Raw genomic sequence first — 23,477 nt, 5'->3', positions numbered from 1 at the left:
CAGGATGTAATGAAAGGGATGGATTTTTGTTTATTTAATAAGGAAAATGTGTAGGCAAATGTTTTCGTGCCAGGTGTTTTTAATTAGAGCTGTGCTATCGGTAATCTAGGGAAGTGCCGCCTGTAATCTGGCTTTCACATCTTAGGGCTTTTAAGTAAGGAGTGCTCGTTCAGAGAATGCCTAATTAACTTACAGAATTCCTTCCTTTGAGTGGAAGGTTAATTCAGATAACAATCTCTAATGTGAAACAACGTAACCTTTTCTTCTTAGATCTCTTAAAGCTGTTTTGACTGTGATGGAAGGTACCATGGGATACCATCAGATCTGTGCAACACAGCTTTGGATGAGGTTGGTACTTTGGTTCATTTTAAAAATACATCCTTCAGTGACACGTGATGAGCTGATCTGCTGCTCTCTTGTGCTTGTAAACCATTCCCTCTCTGTGTCAGTGTCAGACAAACATGACGATGGTTTCTGCCATTCCATGACTATTTAAGCTGCTCTCCAACATCTCTTCTTTTTTCTTCACCAAGTACCTCATTTGTACTATCACAAACAAACAGCAGTCTTTGAATTTTGATAAAGCAGAGAAGACTTGTGGCTTTGCCCTGTAGTTAGTTAATGACATTTGTACGTTTCCACAAGAGAGCAAAAGCATTGATTGCAGATGTAGCTGGTTCTGCCCCAACAGAGTGCTTCACTTGGGCTTGCTGAGCTGATTCAGAGCACTGTGAAATACAAGAAGCACCAGGTGCTCTCTGTGAGGTCCCTTAATAATGCTGCGGACCCATAGCTAACTACATGCACACTGTATCTCTGAGCTCAGTGCCTGCTGTCCTGCTCTGAGTGTAAAGCTTGCTGCGTGCGGTGCTGTGATGAGCTGCACTTCTCCATGCCAGGAGCAGGGCATGCTGCAGAAGTGCTCTGCTGCTCCTTTGGATGCACTGCCAGCAGCGCTGGAGGCTGAGCGTGTAGCACAGCATTGAGGAGAGACCCTGTGGGCACTTTGTACCACTGGAATTAATAACTGTTCTTGGCAGGGTTGTCAGTTGGTTCATTTAGTACACGAGTTCGGTGACTGAATAGGCAGTGGTGTGAGAAAAGCTGTACTTCACCCTTAGTGAAAACAACCTCCTGGCACAGGGCAGCCCTCCTTCGGTCCCTGGAATGGAGCCGGCCCTCCTCTGCTCGTGGGCCGTTGGGGCTGCTTGGCTTTGTCAGTTTTGCTGCAGTGAAGGTACGTGCTTGTGGAGTGCTCACTTACAGCTCTTCTGTACTGAAATCTTGGTTTACTACTCGTGCACGCGTTGCTTCCCATCAGCCATGTGATGGTAGGTGATAAATGTTGATTTGCAGTGTTCAAGCACGGCACTCAGCCTCACCCGCTCAGCAAATACTGCACAGAAGCTGCTGGGTCTCTCCTCGTTGTAACCAGATATTCATTAAAAAAGAATGACGAGAGCTCATTCCCCTGCTGCTCAATCCATCCAGGGCTGTGAGGCAGCTCAGGCTGTGCCCTTTGTTCCAGAAGAAGGTAGGAGGTGAGGTGCTGGCTTTGCTGTGCTGGTTGGGAGGCTGCTGTTAGTGTGATACCATGCAGTGCTGTCATCAGGCGCACTTTTTGGCTTAGAGTGTGCTGGTCAGTCATTAAAAACAAACCAAAGCACTCTTAATAAACACTGAAATAGGTTTGCTTCTCCCTTTCTATTTTACTTTTTCTATAGAAATGGGAAGGATAAAAACCCAAATAAACTCTGACAAGCCAGGAGATGGGGGCTGATGCTTGGCGTTCCTTACAAGCATCACCAGACAGCAGTGATCCTGCTGCTGTCACCTGGCCTGGGGCAGCAGATGGGCCAGGTAAATAACAGTACCCACATGTGAGGTTTTTCAGATTTTTTAAATCGTTTTCCAATAAAATAGCAATTCCAGCCGGTATTCCCCAGGACCGAGTCGTGGCTGTAAGGTAGGAAATTGTTGGTTTTGTTGGGCTGCCGTGCGTGTCCTTGTGTGACCCTCAGCGAGAAAAGCTCTGAACGGTAAGGCAGCCCGTCGGGGCAGCTGGGAACCCACGCCGTCATTCTGCCCAGCGCTGCCCGTTCCCACGGCTTCGAGGCGGCCGCTCCGCTCTTTCCCCGTGTCCGTATGTCCGTGTACGTACGTATGTGTGTGTGTGGGAGGTTCTCCTCCTTTCGGCCCAGCAGCTCCCGCTCCCAGCTGCCTCCCCTGACCCCACCTCCGTGCCTCCCCGGGGCCGGGCGCTCGCAGCGCTGCGGGCGCTGGGCTGAGCGGGATCCGCTCCGGCTCCGCTCCGTCAGCTGCGCTGCTCGGGTCCGACTGCTGAGAGCGGGTTACCCATCTGAGAGCGATTTGGGACTGACGGAGGTAGATGGATTTGGGAAGGGAGGAGGGGGAAGGATCGCTTATGCAGCGACTGGAGGCCGGTGAGCCCTGAGGTGCTTGGGGAAGTTCGGAAGTAGCGCGGATTACTGGACTGCTGCGGGGCGCTGATTCCTGCCTGAAGCGGTCCCAGCTGGAGAGCGGCTCTCATCTGTGCAACGCTAAAGGTACGCTGTCCTGTCGGCTGCTAAAAATGGTCTTAAAGATGATTGTATCTCATGTGATGTTATCTCCGCGGCGAAAAGAGCTCTTTCGTAGATTAGAATAAGCGGCGTTACATGGCTAAGGCGGCTCTGCTGTGCATCAACGTGGCTTACTTGTGCCGTCCTCAGCAGGAGGCTTTCAAATCTTCGTGGTCACGGTCTGAGCTGCATCGCTAATTCCTGCAGACATCCCGGGCCGGTCGTTGCGGGTCTCCTTTGAGCAGCAAAGGTCTCCTGAGCGCCGGGACGGAGCAGAGCGACTGCACTGCACTGCTGTGAGCTGAGCAATTCCGTGCTGAACTCCTGAGCGCTGTGCTGTACGATGTTCGGAAGTGTTGTGTTTATGAAGTATCTCGCAGCAGTGCGTGCTTCAGAGTGAAAGTCTGTGGGAAAACGTTACAGTTAAAACTTGTGAACCGACCTGAGCGTACAGCTGAAAAACAGAAATCCAAGGCGAACAAATCGGGTAGAGGTGTGGCTGGGAAGGAGAGGTGTTTGCAGGGGAGGGGGAGAAAATCCCAGGAGACTTTCCAGTGATTTGTGTGATGAGAGCAAATGCAAATGATTTTCTTATGAATCCACCTGGGAGGTTTTGTGTGCTCTGATGCTGCCTCTTGTCTGCTGTGTTTGGTGCTGAGCTGCGAGTCTGAGCACACGCAGGGCTGGGGATGTGGCAGTGCTGCCCTGCTGCTGTGCCACCTCTGTGTTTCGGAGTTGAACCCTCCTGTTCAGCTTTGAACAGCAAAGTCAGCTTTGGAGTTGAACTCGCTTGCTGCCTTGTTCTGACTTTGCTGGAGTTTGTTTCAGCTGATAATTTGCTCTCTGGCTGTTTGCTCGGTCTGAGTTTTCGGGACAACGTGAGCAGAACAAACCCCGTGTCCCTAACAATGATCTTAGAGGATAAAATGCTGTCTTCCCTATTTTCAGTAGCTCTGAGCTGTCGCTGAACAGCTGCATTTGGAGAAGGGAACTAATTTTTGTTTTGCATGGATTTGCATTAGGGGTGCACTTTGTTCTTAGCTCTGAAGAGCCTCCCAAGTCTGGCCAATTAATAATCTCCAAAAAATGCACACCTTAAATGTCTAAGGATTGTCCTTATCCTGCTGGAATCTCCAGGAGCTCCCAGCCATGGCTGGGCTGACTCTGGCCTCATCCCAAGGGATAAATGACCCGGCTGCCTCCAGCCCATGCCTTCAGATGCTGAGCCCGACTGCCTCTGTGGGCTCCTGGTGGGCACTGTGGGCTCTGCCACTGACTGCCCCAGGACCTGGCAGAGCTGAGCGGGTGGGAATGGGGCTGGGAGGGGTGGGGCGGACACAAATGGAGTAGGAGTTCTGCAAATGTTCTTTAAACATAATTACAGGCATGGATAATTTTCATACAGACAGCTAAAAGCAACGAGGAGGGGAAAAAAGAGCAAATTGTAGTTAGTTCCTTTTTGTTTGTGGTGTTTTCCTAACCTTAGTTATTAAAATCAAGTTTTAATTTCTTTAAAAGTTATTTGCAAAGGAAAGACTGGTTAGAAAAATGGTGCCAAGTCTCATACATTTAGCTCAGTCCTTAAACACATTCCAGTTTCTGTCACCTTCCTCTTCATCATCTGCTCTTGTGACATCAGCTCACCATTTCTACAGGTGTGTGGCAGATCCGAAGATCCACCTGAGCTTAATGCTCATCTGGAACTTAATGTTAATTTTGTACACTTTCACAAGTGAACAAAAATATTTAAATATTTCATGACATGACAGGAACATTTCTTGGAAGATTCTTTGCTATCGGGAGAGTGATGATTCTGTGGCTTAGAGAGGCTGAGGGTTCGGGCACTGGATGCTGTGGGGTGTCAGAATGAATGGGCTGAGCTGGGGGTGAAGTTGGTTCCATCACTCCTGGGGGTGTCCTGATCTGGTAACCTCAGGTTCCCCTGGCTGTACTGTGCACTCCGAGCCAGAGTGGGGGTTGGGTAATGAGAAAATTACACCTAAATCCAGTTCTGTGCGTTACCAGAAGTGATACAGGATTTACATTTTCTGTTCTGTGTGTGTGTGTGGGTGTAGGCTTCGTGTTTGAGAGTGAGCTATTTGTGACTTTTTGATGTGCAGATGATGGCAGTGCCTGTACTCACTGTCAGGGTGTGCAGCGCTTGAGCTTTGAGACTCTTCATGCAGAGAATGAAGTGCAGGATAAATGTAAAGTGAATGAATGTAAATAATCAGTGTAAACAAGCAACTGTAAATAATCAGTGTAAACAAGCAACTGTAAGTCACCATGACTATTAAAAACTATGGACTTGTCAGCAAGAGATATGGTCACTTTCTTAGTTGCAAGTGCTGATCTCTTTGCCCAGCCAAGTTTGGCTCTTCTAGTTTCCTTATGATCTTTGCCTTCCTCTCCATTCTCTTCCAGAACAGCACTTCTGTTGATTTATTTTTGCCTCTGCTCACACCTCTTCTAAGCTTCCTTGCTGTGATGGCCTTTTCTGCTGTTTCCCTGGCCTGCCGCTCTGTTCTCAGTGCTCTCCTATTCTGCTGTGTTCCACTTAGCACTGCTTCTCCTCTTCCCTGTGTGTGCAGAGCCCTTCGCTCCACCCACACATGATGGTGGTGGCACAGAGATGGAGCACAGCTGAGGGCTGCTGTGTTGTCAGCAGCTGGGGGTGGTGCTGTGCTTCCAAGGGGAATTCCAGGGATGGCCCTGGGAGCTGTGGATGGCCTGCATGCAAAGCTCTGTGTCACTTCTCTAGTGATGTGATGTGACGTCTGTTTGGAGACCTCTGATATTCTTTTTGAGTTTGGTTGTTAGAATAATAGCCCTTTTACTTCTTGAAATGTGCTCGAGCTGCCTTGCATAATGGATGGATTTTCTTCAAAAGCTGCGTTCAAGAGCCATTGGTTTCACTCCTGCTGGGTTCATGTGCTCATCGGCTCCAGTGCAGTAAATGAAAGCATATGGAAAAGAAATACATGTTACCAGTTGTCATCCAGAGCTGAACTGTACTTAATACCCAAGGATCTTCATGTCGTGTCTCCCTATCAACACTGGACACTTTTTGCCTTAAAGAGCAGCAAGCTGCCAGCTCGCACTGCTGTTTATTTACCTGCAATGGTGGCAGAGCTGCACCAGCCTGTATTTGGAACTCAGTCGGGTATTGCTCCTTTTCTTTATGTCATCTGATGGCTGCATTATTTATTTAGCCTTCCCATAACAAAGACACCATTGTTTTAAAGTGTTGTGAGGGAAAGCAGGGTGCCTGCATCTGCCCTGCGACCGTACTGCTGTCCCCCAGCCCCTCATTTCTTCATTTCTCTAAGTGCAGGGGAGGATCCTGTCCTGACCACAGAACAGGCAGCAGCTGGGGAGCTGCTCACACGGGACCCTGTCCCAGGGGAACCCTGCTGTCCTTCTCTGTTTACTTCTCTCGTATTCTGCTGTGCCTGAGAGAGAAACAAATGGGCCTCGGTTGCCTGGGAAGTGGTGGAGCAGCATCCTGCGCTGCTCCTCTGTGCTGCCACTGTGTGATCCCTGAGTGTTCCTTTAAATGCAGTGACAAGCTTTGTTTACATTCTGGCTCAATAATTACCTGTGGAAAAAAAAGAAAGCGTAGAACTTGTGAGCAGCGATACTTTTGTTGGACAGAAATGTCCCACTGCTGTTTGAACACCCTTCAGCTTGGCCGGTCTGTGGAGCTCAGGGTTTTACAGCACCAGAGCCGAGGTGGGCGTGCAGCAGGGCTGTGGTTGCCTGTGCTGGGCACAGGTTGGTACCTTTGGTACCCACAGGGAGGGTCCGCCCTCTGCTGATAGCACACGTGGCCACAGAGGAGAGGAAGGGCTGCAGCGCTTGGACTGCTCAGCACCAGACTGCTGTGGTGCAGAAGGGAGCTCAGCAGTGCTGCTGCTGCTGCAGTTGTCTCAGGGTGGGTAGTGCACTTGTCTTTGCTCCCTGCTTGCACTGACTGACATTTGTGCCACCCTGAGCTGATCCAGCTCAATAAACCAACAACAATTCCAAATCAGTTCCTGAGCAGCTTCTGTTAAACGAGCAAACCAATTCAGCCCAGTGCAGAACCCAGTGCACACCAGAGCTGCTGCTGGGGGGGATGGGCTGGTGCTGGGGATGGCACAGAGGACATGGGAACAGGAGGGGTGAGGATGGTATCTCCCCTTCCAGCAGCAGCACACCTGGGAGTGACTGCAGTGTGGGATCTGCTGGAGTTGCACAAGCTGCAGCTATGGTGGGGAAAGGTCCGATGTGGCTCTGGAGGTTCTGTCCTCTTCTCCCAGTACCTTTAGTTGTGCAAGACCTCCCTTATCCATTGCTTCTCTGTACAAATAAAGCTATTGAGGTATTTGCATGGGATGTGCTGGGTTAAAAGGTAAAACAGAAAGGTAAAACATACAGATTATTCAATAGATGTATACTGTGTTTAGTATGATTTCATTAAAATGAGGCTTAGATGTTAGGAAGAGGTCATAAATGTAATGGAAAACTGGATGTATGTTACTTTAGGGGATGCTAAAAGCTATCTTCTTCAATCCAGCCCCCAGCAGCAGCAAGGTGCCTTCATGCCTGCCTGCTATTTCCATTGGTACAGTTTGCACTGCAGTGACTGGAGCAGTTTCCAGGCTGTGGCCCAGGGCTCTCTGGCAGTGCATGAGCTGTACCCAATGAAGTTCACTTCGTTTAAGAAACAGTGTTAAACAGTGGCATTGAGCCCATTGTATGCCTATCCAGGCTACTGAAGCCCTTTTATTAAGACACTAAACCGTCACTGTTCTGGGTGATACAATGTTTGGTGTTCCCCCGGAATTCTTCTGCAGGTTCAAATGGCTTAGGCACTGAAGTTTTAGCACTTAAACACGCTTACAAGGTGCTTTCAGTTGGGAAACTTGTTCAGCTAAACATTGTTTTATTTTTCTAATCAGGCCTTCAAATATGATTTGATTGTTCTGACCTAAAGACCCACAGTTACATATTTTCTGGGAACAAATCCCATAACCTGACCCGGTCAAAACCTGCAGTGGAGGTTTCTGTTGCTGTAAGCATGGTTGTGCTTTCACAACGCAAAGCCTTTGGCAGCAATACCAACGTTTCAGGTAACTGCTGGCATTGGTGCTTGCTTTTCCTGGGCACTCAGCTGTTTGCTTCTGCTCCACACTGCAGCTGGAAGCCCTGTGTGCTGAAACTGCCTGTACTGCTGGGATTGGGAAACCATCCCCATGGGAGCAAAGGCAGGAGAAGCCTCTCTGAGTGGCTTTGGCTGCAGAATGTTTTGTATAAAACTGGGGACTGGAGGAACGTAGGGGTGTTGGTCTTTGATATGGGGCACATCTGTATGAATTAGAGCAGTGGTAGTGCCTTGTGTTGCCTTTTGTCTATAACCTGCTAACAAAAAATTAAGTACGTCTTAGGAAATGCTGGAGAGCTACTGACTGTGTTTGCTGTAAGGTTACGCAGCAGGATTAACTCCTGTAGGAATTACTGGGTGATGGTAAAAGGCACTGAGTGTGCATCTGTAGTGATGCTCCAGTCCTCTGCCCCACGCACTGCTCTGATCGCTCAGCAGTGCAGCTGCCAGGCCTGGGGTTAATGAGGACTCTCAGGGAAATTATCTTCTCTGTTACGCTGCTGCTATTTGGATGGTTTGGGTTGGTAAAGCCTGAGATTGTTATGTTTTCTTCCTATCTCTGCCACCACTGACCTAGTTTTTGAAGCTGGTAACTCTGAGCAGCCATCTGTAACCCAGCTGATGCCAAGTAATGAAAATAACATCGAGAGGTAACAGCCCTCCGGGTGGATTGCAGCTTTATGGGTAGCATTTGCTGTTTGTGTTTGCACAAACAAACACCCCTCTGGGTTTTGCTTTCTGACCTGTGATGCAAGGGGTTGGGGGCTCCAGGAGCAGCATGGGCTGCTTTGGTGGTGTTGGAGCTACATGGTTTGTGCTAAAAGAGAGTAGCAGAGCATGAGGTGCTATTAAGGTGAGCTGGCAGCAGCCTTCTTAGCTGTTTTGTGCATTTTAACCAGAAATACAGTTCAGTGTCTTCAGGAGCTGCATGCATGTGCAGAACTCACCCCAGCAGTGGGAGCCTGAGGCAGGAGCCCTGTAGAGCAGTATTCAGAGGTTTGGTCCCAAAGCTGGATTTCTGCTTTTCTGCTTCTAAGCACTTCTGTGCTGTGCTGTGGCAGAGCAGCAGCCGGGAGGTGTGCTGCTGGCCACTGCTGAGCTCTGTGCCCTGAATGTTACGAGATCAGATGCATCTCTGAGGACACAGGCTCTGTCAGTCCAGGGGCTCCCAGGTGTCTCAGCTTCCAGTTCAGAAATGCACTGTGTGTCACCATTTCTGACAGCGGGGCAGAGTTTGGAAACATGCTGTAAATGTCGGGAACCCAAGGACAAATAAAATGAATCTCAGCTCAGTTGTATTTACAGAACCCTTTAGTGATCTTTACTCCTGACCATTTGTTGTTATTGCCATGGAAGTTTGCAGATAACAAACCTAAGGGTGCTTTCTCGTGGTGTGATGATCTCCCAGGGGTGCAGTCACTCCCTGCTGATGATGGAGGAGCAGCTGTTGTGTGTGTGGCTGCGTGGCACAGGAGGGAGCTCTCTGTCTTGTTTCCCATGCGTTGCAGTGTTCTTATTGCCAAGAGCACCTGTAAGCCCTCTCCTTTGGGGTCTCCCTGCTGCACATCATTTGATCTCTGTGAGCCATTATCACATTGAGGAGAATGTGGGGATACGGCCAAGGGCGTTCAGCCCAACCTGCAGCATTTGGTGCGGAGGCTGGGAGAAGGGTTAATAATTAATATTTGTACAACGTGGATTTACTGTGACAGCTGGGGGCTCTGAAGGAGCTGTTGTGCCTGTTGGCTCGGCCTGGTGTTCGGTGCTCCTGGTTCCTTCAGGCCCCTGCAGCACCCACCCCCAGGCAGCCCTGCTGGGAGATGCATGCCATCGTGGGCTGTGTCTGTAGCTTAACAGCTTCTTTACAAAGCACCTGGTCTGTCTTTTTGGAGGAGCATTAGGAGGCACGTGATTTGTGGTTTGGACTAACTAGTGAATGTGATTATTGTATGCATAATACCACGTTATTCTAAGTTACCAATAAGAGTTGTGCTGGTTTAGGGGCTGGGGCTGCGGGTCCCTCACTTCTTAATGGATTTATCCCCTCAGCAGTGTGGGAAGAACTGGGTCACTTGTCACCAGCCTGCACGTAGGAGATGCCTGCCAACACGTTTCATTTAAGGATGCTTGAATTTCGTAGAACTTCAGTGTCTGTGAAACTTTTGTCCAGAGCGATCAGGAGAGGGAATGTGGGCTCTGTATCCGGGAAAGGTTTAGCTGCCCTCTCAGCCTTGGTGCCTTCTGAGGGCTTAGCAGTTCTCCTGATACAAGTGCCAAAGCTCACAAAGATCTCTGGCAAATCCAGGAGCTGAAGCCAACAGGTTAGCTGCTGAAGTTTGCTGTCCTTGCAGCACCTGGCAGAGGCAGGGATCAGTGCCTGAGGCACAGAGTGATAGAAGGACAACTTTGGCTTTCTGCATGTTCTCTTTTGCATGCACATTACAGCCTGTTATGCTCAGAACTGCAGCACTCACCCTTTGGACACCCCTGGTACGGCTGTGCAGGCCTGAGGTGTGGGGGAAGGCGCAGTGCCTCAGCACAGAGCTGTCATGGAGGGCAGCTCTGTTCTCTGCTGGGCATTGCACAGTGCAGCACGTATCCCCCATGGCTCAGACCCTTTGAAGCCATCCTCTCACCTCCCGTTTCTGGCTTCCTCCCCTCAGATACTCAGTCACTGCTTTCAGAAAATGTTATTACAGGCAGTGACTGAACAGGAGCTGGTTACTCAGTAACCTGCTGGAGCAGCTCTCTGTTCTCGGTCACCATCAGTAAATCTGCAGCTCGTGTTCTCTGCTGGAGCACAGAGATGGAGGGCTGAACCTGGATCCTGAGCCTGCTCCTGCTGGAGAGCAATTGGCTGCTTCTCACCACCGAACATAGCCACGGCAAGCAGGGTGTTTGGGTTTATTTCATTTTTGGTAGAGATCTGAAGATCTCCCCATTTTTCCCCTGGGAGACCATACGTGAGAACAAATGGGAGAGCTGTGCCTGTGTGACTGCCCAGTTGGCAGCTTAGTTTGAGGAAAAAATAGTGGCATAAAATCGGCTTATTTTTTAAGCTCAGCTGGAAACAATTCGGAATTCATCTCACCAGATGAGGATGTTATAAATGCAATATCAGGCTCCAGCAAATAGATTTGAAGGCAGGGAGGAATTTATTACAGAGGCTTGAATTGTTTCACTCACACAAAACAGATGAAAGCCTCAGTCTGCATCTTCTGCGCTGCTCTTATGAGAAAAAGCACTTTAAAAAAAAGAAATCACAAACCTGCAGCACATAAAACACAGCCTCAGTGTTTCCCTGAACCGCCTCGGTGTTTATTGTGCCTTCCTTTTTCAATTCATCCTCTGAAAGCGGTGCGTCGTTCTTTAGGGAAGGCTGGCAATGGTGGCTCGGTGGCATCTCGTGGCTCCGGGCTGCTGCTGAGCCGGGCTGTGCTCACAGAGTGGGCACTGGGCACGGGGGTGGACGCCCGCCTGGCACAGCACAGAGCTGGTGATGGGTTGGGGTGGGCAGCGCTTGCCCTGCCGTGGCCTCGGCAGCATCTGCGTGGAATGTTTCGATTCAACCCACGTGGGAGCCACGGCCCAACGGCTCGGGCAGAAAACAGGCTGTTGTTAATAATTGACTGGTGAGATAATGAAATAGCTGCGCCTGCTGTTTGCTTTTCTTTCTTTTCCGCTGTGACTGTAAGCTCTGCACGATGGAATGTCGTAAACCAAAGGGCGATTTCTGCAGGTGAGGCAGTGGGGCTGTGTGTGGATGCGGCCACAGAGCCTGCAATGTGTGCGGAGCCGCCCACCAGCCCCGAGGTACCGCAGCACGTGGCCGTCCAGGTAAGGGACAGCAGAGCCACCTCTTGGGCGCTTTTGCAGCTGAACTCGTTAATTGCTCCTTAATTGATGGATGAATGCGGTGTTTGGGGAAGGAGAAGGGTTCTGCGAAACCCCACGGGCAGATCTTGGAGGGCTGCAGGGAGTGTGTTCGTGCTGTCTGCTCAGTGTCCTCAGGCTCTCAGCACAAGCAGATTTCTCTTCCCCTGCACAGTGACCATTTGTAGCACGTCCCAGAGCACCTGCAGGACACGGGGACGAGGACTTGAGCGTGGCTTTGTGCAGTCCATGTGATGTCACCTGGTTTGGGTGCTGTCAGATGTACCTGGCCGTGCCCTGGCAGCAGGTTCCCTCCAGCAGTGCTGTGCTGCCTGCCTGCGGCTCCCTGTAGTCGGGGTTGGAGCACTGCCTGTTGGCCGGGGCACGCCGAGCTGCTGGCTGCGTGCAGGGAAGGTGACTGTGGGCACACTGCATGCCCACACCCAGACACGAGCTCATGGGATCTGGCAGGAGGAAGAAGGGCAATGCTGGAAAATGGAATGTCAGTGTTGTGCTTTGTCTGGATCCTTTTCACCGAGTGCTAACTCTGCCCTTGGTTGCTTCCAGAGCATCTGCTGCCAAAGTCCATCTGTTCCCATCCAAAGGCATTTTTTCTGCAGCAGTCAGCAGCAAAACAGATGAAGGAGCAGGAAGTGTCCTGGAAAACATTAAAACCACATTTTGCAATGTTTAACCTGGGTTTGGAGCAGCCTTAGGGATGCGTGATGATGTGATGCCTCCCACTTGCCAGGGCTTATCCTGTGCATGTCTGAGTAGGAAAGATGAGGCTTTTCTTGGCTAAACATGGAATGGAACATAATAACTGGATTTATACCAGGAGTAAAACCTCTCAGTGTAAGGGACAAGTTGTGGACAGTCTGATAAGCAGCTCCGGAGCCGTCAGTCCAACACAAGCATGGGGAGCACTGCTCAGCCCTGTGAAGTTCTGTTTCTTTGCTGAATAAAGTCTGTCTCTGTGTGAGGGAGAGGAGGGAGGAGGTGAGGCAGCTTTACCTAGAGAATTGTTACCATGGTACAAGTGTGCTTAACGATCCTCAGCTATGGGCAGTGCTCGGGTGATGGGGCTGCTGGTGAGATGCAAGGTGTGGGCACTTGGTTAGGGAACATGATGGGAAAGTTTCTGCAGAATGGATTAAATGCAGAAGGCCATACCTGAAGGGACTCCTACTGCCTTTGCTCTCAGAATGAGTTCTGTTTATGCTTTCCCTGATCCTTTCTCTCCATTGTTTCTTGACAGTTTTGTAGCATGTCTGAGAGCTGGTTATAGTGGCACACAAGCAGTTAATTGCTGCCTTTGATCCCAAGTAACTTGCAACCCACTATTTTACTTGTGCTGCTGTGTAGTTCCAGTTCGGTTTGAACTATCAGTAGTTTCTCATTGTTATGGAAAGTGGTGATAACAGCGTTTAGTGTGAGTAGGAATAAATATCTATGAGCCTTGCCCAAATGAAAGATGTGGGAAAATACCTGAATGCAACACTTGGCAAAGAAATGGGCCGGTCTAATATATTTCTTGTATATACTTGGAGTTTTTTCCAGTGGAATGCTCTGTTGCAACTGGATATTACATTGCTGCCTCCCTCGGCCCAGCAACAGGCACAGTCATGGATAAATGAGACTGAGAACAGGCGACTGCTGGAAAGGAATGGCTTCTGGTTCTTATGTCAAAATAAGCACTGCCCCTGGCCCAGCATTGGGTCACTCTGGTAGAAGCAGAGCATCCACGCCTGCTCTCCTTACAGCTTTGTGGAAAACATAATTGCAGCACAGAGAAACTGAAGTTGCAGACTTTTTTGGTCTGGGCCTCATGGGTTGCAATGACAGAGCCATCCATTAAGCTTCTGGGGACAGAAGAAAGAATATGCCAGAAAACCATTGTTCTGAAGATGACTTCATGGCATTTCTTAGCTAGCCAACCCTCCCTGAAGTCTTGAGTGTGTGGGAGCTCTCCTGGAGCTCTCAGGGAAGTTTGGGGATGGCTGGCTCTGATCTGTGGGTGCTGTTGGTTTGGGCTGTCTGCTAAAATATGTGGGAACTGCTTACCCATCAAGGAGAAAGTCTTCCAGGTGTGTCCCCATGTATTTGAGATTCGTTGTCTCTTTGTACTCAGTCAAGTAGGGGCGGAAAATGTAGTTCTATGGCCCTAATTGTTTTAAACTTACTGGGAGGGTATGAGTGCAAGGGGAACAAGAGCTTTGCAATTGGTTTGAGTTGTCTTTTATGTTTTCTTGGATGTTAGATGATCTGGTCCATAGACGTGTAAAAATCTTCTCTCGGAAATTCTGAGGTCATCAGAGTTTCTGGTTTAGTGCTGTTGAATGTTTTGCCTTCTGTTCTTGGATAATACATTTTGGGTATTAAGTGAGCTTGATCAAGCTAAATAAAGAGGGAAAATTGTGGTGAAGGAAGAAGGGCTGGAATGGGAAATTCTGGAAAGATGTGTGTTTTGGGGATGAAGTAGTGATTTCTGACAAAAGCAGGTTTTGTGAAGTGCATTCAGAGTCAGAAAGGAAAAGAAGTGTTTGGTGTTCAGTAGATTAGGGAGTAAGGATGATGGAAGTCAGGATACATTTTTGAGGCTGAATGAGGAAAGTCAGTGAATTGAAGACAATGGAGAAGTATGTGGCGGGTGACTGCTTTGATTAAAAGGTCAGACTCTGTTGGGTGCTCAAAAAAGGTCTCTCACAGGGCTGTGGAGAATTGCCAAACCTGATCTTCCTCATTAAATCATTGCTCAGAGATCAAACCGTGGCTCTTGGGCCCAGAAACGTTTTATGTGGGCTGCAGTTTTCTGTCAGCTAAATTCAAGTGGGATTCACGTGGCGAATGTTCCTGTCCACAGTGATGGTGCCGGGAAAGGCTGTGCCAGCCCAGTGCTGCCATCACAGCTCGAGCAGAGGGTATCAAAATCCATTGTTTTCATCCCCTTCTGAATTACTCGGGATGTTTCTCATGGCTCCAGAAAGCCAAAAGTCTGTGTCTGTGGCTTTTACATGAAACACTCACATTTCTCAAACAGTGGTGACGTTTATTTCTGTGCACTTGAGAGGCATCAGCCACATCCAAATCCCATTTCAGCTCTGTCTCAACAATGCCCAACGCTTTGACTTTCTTTCCACTGGGTGTCTGTAAGGCAGCCTTGTTTGGTTTGGGTGCACGATCTCCCCAGCAGCCACCAGGCAGCAGCCTGTGTGATAATCCTGGGAATGGCACTAGGTGGGGAATGTGGTACTTTAGAAAACACCCATTAGCAGATGTGTTTTCCAGTTGCCTGCTGAGAATGTTGCAGGTGGTACCTTCATATGCTGCTCTCCTACAAGGCAAGTTTGAAACTTGAAGTTGAAAGTTCTGCATTGTAAAGTAGAGGGGCAAAAGAAAGGCAATGCATCTGTTTAGAAAAAAGGAAAGCTGGGAAAGGCTTGCAGGGCTGCTGGCACAAGGATGGTCGCACGGCCGTGCTTTTGTGGCTGTGCTGTCCTTCTCCTTCCCTCGCTCTTCTGACAGTCGTGTGAAAGTGGTGGAATCTGAAGACTGCAGACATCTGTCTGGAATTTCTGGATATTACACAGTCTGGTCAGAGGAACAGCTCCTGCTGGGACGTGATGTGTCTGGAAAGCAGAGATACAGTCAGTGGGAATGTGTGGGTCATCCACATCGTGTGCCCGTGGGTTTCTGTGCAGGAAGTGCTGTGGGAGCCCCCAGGGAGCTGCTGCACAGGGCTGCCCTTGGAGCCAGGAGCCATTAAATCTGGTGGCCCACAGAACAGCTGGATCAGATGCTGCAGACTGTGCAAGTGATTGGAATCTGAAGAATTTTGGCTAATATTTACACGAAGTGTTTACCCTTTGATAAGAAGCGGGTCATTCACAAACATGTACATGACATAACGCTGGGAGGCTGGTCACAGTGTTTGCTTTGCGTGCTTTGGAGAACAGTTGCATGTTGTAGTTTGATATGGATTAATCTGTATCAAAAGCTGTGGGTTTTCTTACCTTTGTTTCCACAGACCTGTTTGTTCAAAAGGGGCAGTTTTACGAAATAGGTCTGTGAAGCTTTGTGCAGGCCAACCTCACTGCAGTGTGTCACATTTATCTCCAGAATCCTTCGGATAGGAAATCCTCCTGGATTTCCCAAAATGTGGTGCAGGTATAATTTCTCATCCACTAACACTGATAGGTCAGTCCCAGATGAAGGCTTGAGCTCTGCTTGTGTTCATTATGTAAAGTAGTCATTCCTGCTTCTCTGATGGAAAGGTTGCCTTGGTAAACTGTAAACTTCAGTGGAAGTGGACAAGTGAGCAAGGGTCCGGCACGGCGGCATTCAGTGCCAGGATCTGCTCCTCAGGGCTTGCTGAGATTAATGGAGATTTGATACAGAAAATAGTTCTGCGTCAGATGCAGGGGGGTGGCACTGTGTAGGGGCGAGCACTGTGTGTACCTGTAAGTGAGTTACAGGTTAATTAGCAGCACCTGATGTGATCTAAATGAGGTCAAACAGGAACAGGCTGTAACTAGAAGAAAGCTTGCCCTGAAAGGAGCAGTAAGTTGCTAACTGACCGCAGCAGGTCACTGACTCTTCTCTGCACACAACACACGTGCTGGAGACACGGGGCTCTCACCTGTTCAGTTGGTTGCAAGGCCCTCAGGGCTGTGCAACACAACTCCTTCCCCTGCTGCGATGGGATCCTGCTGGCAGCCTGCGTGCACCGTGGCCATCAGCAGGAGCACAGCCTTGCAGCATGCTCTGGGGCTGCCTTGGGTAAGCATTTGTCTGGAGGAGGAATCTCAGTGTACAGCACTTATGTCAAGCTGAGTAAATGGACAGCAACAACATGAACCTGCAGGCACGGCTGTGCCACTCCTGTTCTTTTTGTCTGCTACTGTCATGGCAGAAACAAATCTAAGACACTTTTATTGGAGCCTCGAGAGCTCCCAGCCTGGGGCACAGAGCACGTCTGCATCGTGTTCTGCTTTGGCCGCCTGCCTGCTGTGCAGCACTGGGCTCCTTGCTGTCCCTGCTGAGATCCTGCTGCTCATTTTCATGCTTTTGTTCACCGCATTACTTGGTCAAATGTATGCAGCACAGGCTGTACGTTTGTGTTTGCAAACTGCTTTGCACAGAGGGCTGTGCTCCGTGTGCAGTTCCCTGGGCAGAACTGGAGTAAATATAAGAAAGAAGTGAACAGAAGTGAAATAAACTTTTTTATTTTTGTTCAGAGTTTTTAGAAAGAATGCTTCTGTCTGGCCCTTAGAGTTGTTAGTGGGCTTAGTTCTTCCTTGGGCATCTGGAATGACGTACTGTTAACACACCTCCCTTCACCTTGCAGTCTCCTTTGTTTGGATATTCTTTTAATTCAACTTTTTTTCTTTCTGCTTCTGGAGGTTTACAGTGAAAATACGGTGAGCTTGTCTGGACCCCACTGTGTTACAGATTTGCCAGGGCATTCTGAGAGCCAGAGGCAGCTCCATGAGGGTGTGCTACACCTACCAGCTGGGAGAACAGCAGCATCACTGGTTGTGTCAGTTGAGTTTTAAGAAAATTCTTGCTCTTGTGGAAGGAGAACAGCAGCTTTTATGTACTTATTTACACACTGAGGTCAATGATTTTCTGCGAGAGTTTAAGCAATGTCTTTCCAAACAGGATGACAAATGCAGCAATAGATTTTCTCTCTAGATGTGTTTCATTATCGTATTATTTAAATTTTAGTAGAGACTTCTGGAGAACAGCAGATACTTCAGCTCTTACTACTTTTCTGTTACTTTGAAGATGTGCAATTGTAAGCTTGCACTTAAAGGAAATCAGAGCCATGGCTAGAGTGGGACCAGAGGGCACTCCAGTGGAGAAAAATCCTCCTGCTTATCTGGCACTTTGCTACCAGGAGGAAAGGCTGCAGGCAGCTTCATGAGGGAGCAGGAGAGACAGCAGCGAGGGAAGGAACGTCCCATGGTGTCCTACGAGCCTCCTGCAAACAGTGGGTCAGTGGTTGCTGCTGCTTTTTGCAGCTCAGATGGTCCTACCTTCGCCTGAGCTGAAGTTGTACATTTCCTGTTATTTATGGTGCCATATAAGCTTGAGACATAAATTGGTTTTGTTGCTGATTTCACTGTAAATGACAAACAGGGGTAGCCTGAAATAATGGGGAGAAAGAGATCTTGGGAAACACTGGCATAGGAAACCACAAGAGCTCTTTCACTGATGTACATAAAACCAAAGCACGGCTGTTGTTTAAATTCTACACATAGCTGTGGAAAGTGAGTGCCAAATTCACGTTGTAAATCAGGGTAGCACCACTGACTTCCATGGAACTGTGCCAGCACGTCCCAGACAAAGACTTGGCTCACTCTGTTAGCAGTGGTAGGGATGTAAAAGAGCTGCCTGGAGAAGTTCCACTGGAACACAGTTTTGATTAGAAAATGAAGATCAGAATGATGGAGGAAACTGCCTCATGGTTCTCTTGTGGTTCCCACAGGGCTTCATCCTCTGTGTGCTGGAGCTCACAGAACTGCATGGGAGCACATGGCTGAGGATGGTGCTGTTCTGAGGGCTCTGCGGGTGATGTGGGCAACCCCAGGGTAACAGCACAGGCGGTGCAGTCTGACTGCGTTCTGTGCCAGCACCACCACTCTCTCATCTGCTTTTCTCCTTCTGTGGCTTCAGGAAACCTACACTTTTTGTTTCACCAGATTTCTAAGGCTTTTATTTCTTGAAATTCTTCAATGTGTTGTGATGAAAAGGATGGGAAACTTCAGCAGCAGCTATTGATGTTTGTTGTGTGACCCCTTTCTCAAGGAGAGACCGATACCTTTCACAGTGTCAGATGATGTTAGAAGAGGGAGAGGGAACCTCACTGATGTCCTCGGATCAATTTCTGACTGAAATTTCTGGAAGAACGCAGCAGAAATTCCAACTTTGTGGCATTACGCTCCTTTCATTTCTCAGAAATGCGTTAATTTATTTGCTGTGCCCCACAAGTCCAAGTTCTCTTTATAGATTAACTGGTGTATTTTGGCTTCCATCCATCTCTTCCTTTGGCGGAAGATGAACGATACCATGACTGTCTTTGAAACGGGGCAGGAATGTGGTGGTTTTTGATTAAACAGCAGCATCAGCCCTGGGATCTGTCTGTCCGCCAGCCCTGCGAGGCCCCCTGCTCTGTGTGCTGTCAGGAACAGAGGATGGAAATCTGAGTCCAACCTCTGTGGTGAGGACAGACGTGCAGAACCGCGATAGGATCTGGAAACCATTTGCCTTTCTCCAGGAGGAGCATCGCAATGGAGGAGCTCATTTCTGAAGGCTCTTGGAGCTATTTATTTGTTTGCCTTCTTTTAATAACTAATAGACCCTTAGAGCTGACCTAAATGGGAGTTCCTAAAAGCGGCCACTGCCTGTGGCCTGTCAGGCTCACCGGGTTGGGTTTCCGTTGGGATCTGTACCACCTCTGTGCACATCAGAGGGCTGTGAAGCTGCAGAAGCAGCCGGGGGGTGACGCACAGCATGGCCACCTCCTGCAGCCTGCTGGTGCCCCTGACGTGGCTGCCTGCAGAGATCCCATTTCTCAGAGTAAACCCGTGTGTGTTGTGTAAGACTCAGAGTAAATGTCAAGTGCTGCTAATGAACATGGGCTGCTTTCTCGACTCCACAAGAGTTCTGTATTTGTTGCATGTGAACTTTATTCTGGTGCCTCTGGAATGTTGGCAGGGCAGTTCCTAACATCAGGCATAAAAGCATTTGCCTGTTGTTTGAAATCTGTGACTTATCACTGACCACAGAACCCCTCTCCCAGGTACCACTGGTCTCCTCAAGGCATTTGCTGTAAGGCTCTGGGAAGGGTCTTGCAGGATAGGTATTTTTAAGCATGGATTGACATGGCATGGAAGTTCACTTCCATCATTTACATCCTGCTCGTTTGGTTCTCGCTCTCCTGGGAAACAATGGAAGGCTTAGAGGAGCGGGACTCTGGGGGGGCTAATAGGGCTGATTGTAATCATGATTTCTTCCCATTTGATCATTCTGCTGGGCTAATCTCTGCGCTACTTGCTCAGTGCAGCTGTCCACGTGTTCTGTATGAGAGCTTCTGAACAGAAATACTGAACAGAGGTGCTGGCAGGGTCAGGTGCACTCTGCGTGTTGTAATTGCAGCATTGTGTTTGCAAAACCTTCTGCTGTTCAGAGGAGGGCTGCGTTGATCCAACTGAGAGCTGGGCGCCAACGCATGGCTGTGAGCATCTCCCAAAGCACAGCTCTGCATCCCTGGGGATTTCATGGAGCCCCGTCTGTGCTCTGTTTGGGTACCTCTGGGATCAGGGAGCATCTGAGCTGGAATTTCAACCTCTCAGATTTATTTTTATGTAGACTCAGAATCAGGATCTGATTTTGTCCCTTGGTATTTGCAGTCATAATGAGAAGGTGTCTCCTAGTTGTATGTAGCCTTACATTTAGTGAAGATTTAGAGAACTCTTGTTATTAAAAACTTAGTTGTTGTGTTTGCAGTAAAGGAATTGATGGTTTCAAATCCCTGTACCTACTGAAGCTATGTAGCTTCTCTGAATATTGTTTTCTAGTTCTCATTTTCAACAGGTGTGTGATGCTCACTGCCTGCTCTCCCTGAGTGCCCCCACCATCCTCCTACCCACTCTTTCACCATTTTTTTTTTTCTCCTCTCCATATTAGGACACTCTTAATATTGTTGAATGCGGCTGCAGTGCAAAATGGGCTTTTCCAACAACGTGGATGTGGATATGTAATTGAACAGCTTCCTGGAAAGTCTTCCCCATGGCTGTATCTGAGAACGAGACAGAGAGATGGCCTCGCAGGCACGGCGGCGGAATAGGAGCACTGATGGAGCCCACAGCTGCTGCTGACAGCAGCCATCTGTCCCCAGTGCCATCCCTTGGCAGCACAGACCACGTCCTGCACCTCCCTGGGCGAGCAGACTCTGCATACAGCTCTTTCTCAGGGGGTTCAAATGTTCCAGAGTATCACACCCCATCGTGTTATGATGCACACTGCTGTTCAGCTTCAGAGCAGGTACCGTACATGGACTCGGAATATGTAAGAGGCATTTATAACCTCAGTGCAGCAAGCTCTGCTCTCAGATGCCTGCAGCCATGCCAGGCACCAGCCCAGGGCATCCCTGCTTCCTCTCACAGCCCTGCTCTTGCTGAGTGCAGCAGTGGCACTCCTTCCCATGAGATGCTGGACCAGGGACTGCTGCCTCCGGCTGCACCTCCGCCCTCTCCTCCCATGCGACTCGACAGCTACAGAGTCACCAGACACCTGGAAAGCACAAAGGGGAGAGGGAGGCGGAACTCTGGAGGTCTCAGTGAGTGCAGTGTGCAGCAGTCAGCTCCTTGCACGGACAGCCAGCCGGTGAGTGTATTGCATGGCCAAATAGGGGCTGGAAGCAGTGAGCCAGCTATGATGGCAGCTAGGAGAAGGGCTCTGGAAAATAAGGGTCCTTCTGGTTCTGCAGATGGAGTATCTATATCAAAACTTCAGGGGTTAAGGACAGAAGAAAATGGGGAGTGGAGCCCATCCCAAAAGCCTGCGAGGAGAAGTAATCCCCACGTTTACAGCAGGCCATCTTCCTTCATTTTTCAAGAATATCTGAAGACTGACTCCATGGCTAACATCCCTAAAATTCTGTCTGCTTATGGTTCAGCTCACATGCACAGTGTTTCAGAAGAGGTGAAGCCCAGGCCCTACACATCTGCACACAGCAGCCCTGGTGCTGCTGGTGATGCAGGAGGGGATGAGCTGTGCCCATGCAGTGCACACCGGGCAGTGCTCGGGGATGCAGAGGTGCAAAGCCGATGGAAGGGATCCCTGCTAGGTGCTCAGTGCCCGCTCCGTGCTGAGCTGCCTCTGAACGTGGGTCAGGAGGTGTTTGAGGACATTTGTGACTTGAAATGTATGGAGAATGCTCTCCTTATAAAAAATGCTTCCAGGAAGTCCAGCAGCTGTACAGATAAAAATGGGTGCTATGACTACAAAGGAGAAATTGGGAATGTTGTTAGGGAGCCGCTTCTGAATCCACAAGGCAAAATGCAGAAATCGCTGCTGTCCTGCAGCTGTGATGCTGCAGAATTGGAGCAGCCTCCCCCTGGGAAGTTGGATCATGGCAATAAGCAATGCTGTGATAATACTGAGCAAATGGCTTGTCTTAGATCAAAGAAAGATTCCTCATCACAACCTTTAAATGAAGGTTGTGCCAATAGCAGCGGTCCTGGCCTTAACATGCAGCTAGAGCAAGAGCAACCTCCTGTTCCTTATCAGAAATGTCAGCCTGGACTTCAGCAAGAGCTCTTAAGGCAGACACTGTATGATCCTGCTGGTGAGCAAATAACCAGGCAGACAACTCCGATGCTTTATTACCTGTCTGGGGGAAGGGCTGCCAACACCACACACCACACTAAGCTCACGCAATGTCCAGAGGGTGTGAGGAGCTCACCGAAGGGATTTGCAACAAGCAGCCACACTGCCTCAGCGTGGAGCACAGAGATGCAGAGGGAAAGCAGTCAGCCCCGAAAGGCTGAGCATCGCCAGCACTGTGCCAACGGGGATCCCCTGAACGAGGCTGAAGACATCGCTCTCGGGAGTCCTGCTTCATCCATGGAGGAGAGTTCTAAGAATGACTACAGAGAGAAACTTAAAGTGGCTCAGAAAAAGGTTCTGAGAGAAACTTCCTTTAAAAGAAAAGACTTACAAATGAGTTTGCCTGTTAGACTGAGACAAAAGCCCTCCAAAAGGCCTTCAATTGAGCACCTTAGATCTTTCTCATTGTCCAATGCAAACGAGGATTCCAAACCTGCTCCTTGTTCTGCTTCACACCTAGAATCCTTGGAAGGTTTCAATAAGGACACAGAAATTAAGAGGCCACAAGCAGGTCGATTAGGGGGAAGGAAAAGGTTGACAAAAGAGGAAAAGAAACTGTGTTATTCTGAACCTGAGAAACTCAATCAGCTGGCAGACAAGGAAGTCCAGGGGAACAGAGGCAGCGATGAGAGCACCGAGCAGGATATGGCCACAGCCAGGAGAAGGACTTCAGAGAGCAGAGGGAGGGCACTTTCCAGTTCGAGCATCTCCAGGACGGAGCTGAAGCAAATCCAGCACACTGCACTGATGGAGTACATGGAACGGAAGATCAGTCAGAGACCAGGCAGCACGCAGCACATCCCGCAGCATAAACCACCCTTGCAGACGGGGCCTTCGCATCCTAAATGGCCTCCTGGCAGGAGCTCCAACCTCGGTGAGAGCAGAAAGACGTCAAGCAATGAGGCTTCCTGCCAGGTGTTCTCTGAAGAAGCAGCACCAGATGTTTTCCCTCCTCCTTCACCTGTTCCCCCACCAAACACAGATGTTGGATGCGGGACGGTGCCAGCAAAGCCCAGCCTGCATCCTGCTGCACCGGATTGCAGCTGCAGCACCGAGTGTGTGTCTGTGCAGAGCATCCCTCTGTCGGGTGCTGCTGCCCAGGGGAGGGAAGTGGAGCATCCTTCCATGCAGGTGAGCAGTGTTGGGATGGCGGGGTGCAGCCTTCTGCTGTGGAGGGAGCAGCTGGACTGGTCGCTAAGAGATCAGTGTGTGGCTTCTGGCAGGGGGTGGAAGAAGTTGGGGTGAAGGCGTGTTTGCTTAATCTATAGGAAATGCTACATTGCTGCTTGAAAGCAAAGCCTATGCTCTGCTTTTGCAGCGTGCAGAAGTAATTGGGGGGGGGAGAGGGGTTGAAGAGAAGTGCTGACAATTTTAATGTATTATGTATTTATGGTTAACAGTAACAATGATATTCTCAAAAATATTTTGTAAGGACGTATTGCAGACAAACAAGGTGTCCTTTAACGCAAAGAGCTGCAACA

The 23,477-nt window shown here is 49.3% G+C and overlaps 1 protein-coding gene across 4 annotated transcripts in view; it reads left to right on the top strand.

Moving 5' to 3' along the window:
- Positions 1-2,249: 2,249 nt before the first annotated feature.
- The window catches only part of SHROOM1 (shroom family member 1), a 28,578-nt gene continuing 7,350 nt past the window's right edge, over positions 2,250-23,477 (top strand). Inside the window, exons 1-2 of one of the 4 annotated variants that reach the window (XM_010719241.3) lie at positions 2,250-2,567; positions 20,293-23,127. In XM_010719241.3, the coding sequence (XP_010717543.1) occupies positions 20,395-23,127 (2,733 nt within the window). In that variant the 5' untranslated portion in view covers positions 2,250-2,567; positions 20,293-20,394. Of the gene's footprint in view, positions 2,568-11,396; positions 11,566-20,292; positions 23,128-23,477 lie in introns of those variants that run through there. The other 3 variants (XM_010719239.3, XM_003210497.4, XM_019620500.2) reach the window with 3 other exon arrangements.

Source organism: Meleagris gallopavo, chromosome 15 (genome assembly GCF_000146605.3).
Source record: "Meleagris gallopavo isolate NT-WF06-2002-E0010 breed Aviagen turkey brand Nicholas breeding stock chromosome 15, Turkey_5.1, whole genome shotgun sequence".
In the NCBI taxonomy this organism is placed as follows: domain Eukaryota; kingdom Metazoa; phylum Chordata; class Aves; order Galliformes; family Phasianidae; genus Meleagris; species Meleagris gallopavo.
This window is presented reverse-complemented; position numbering and strand designations above follow the sequence as displayed.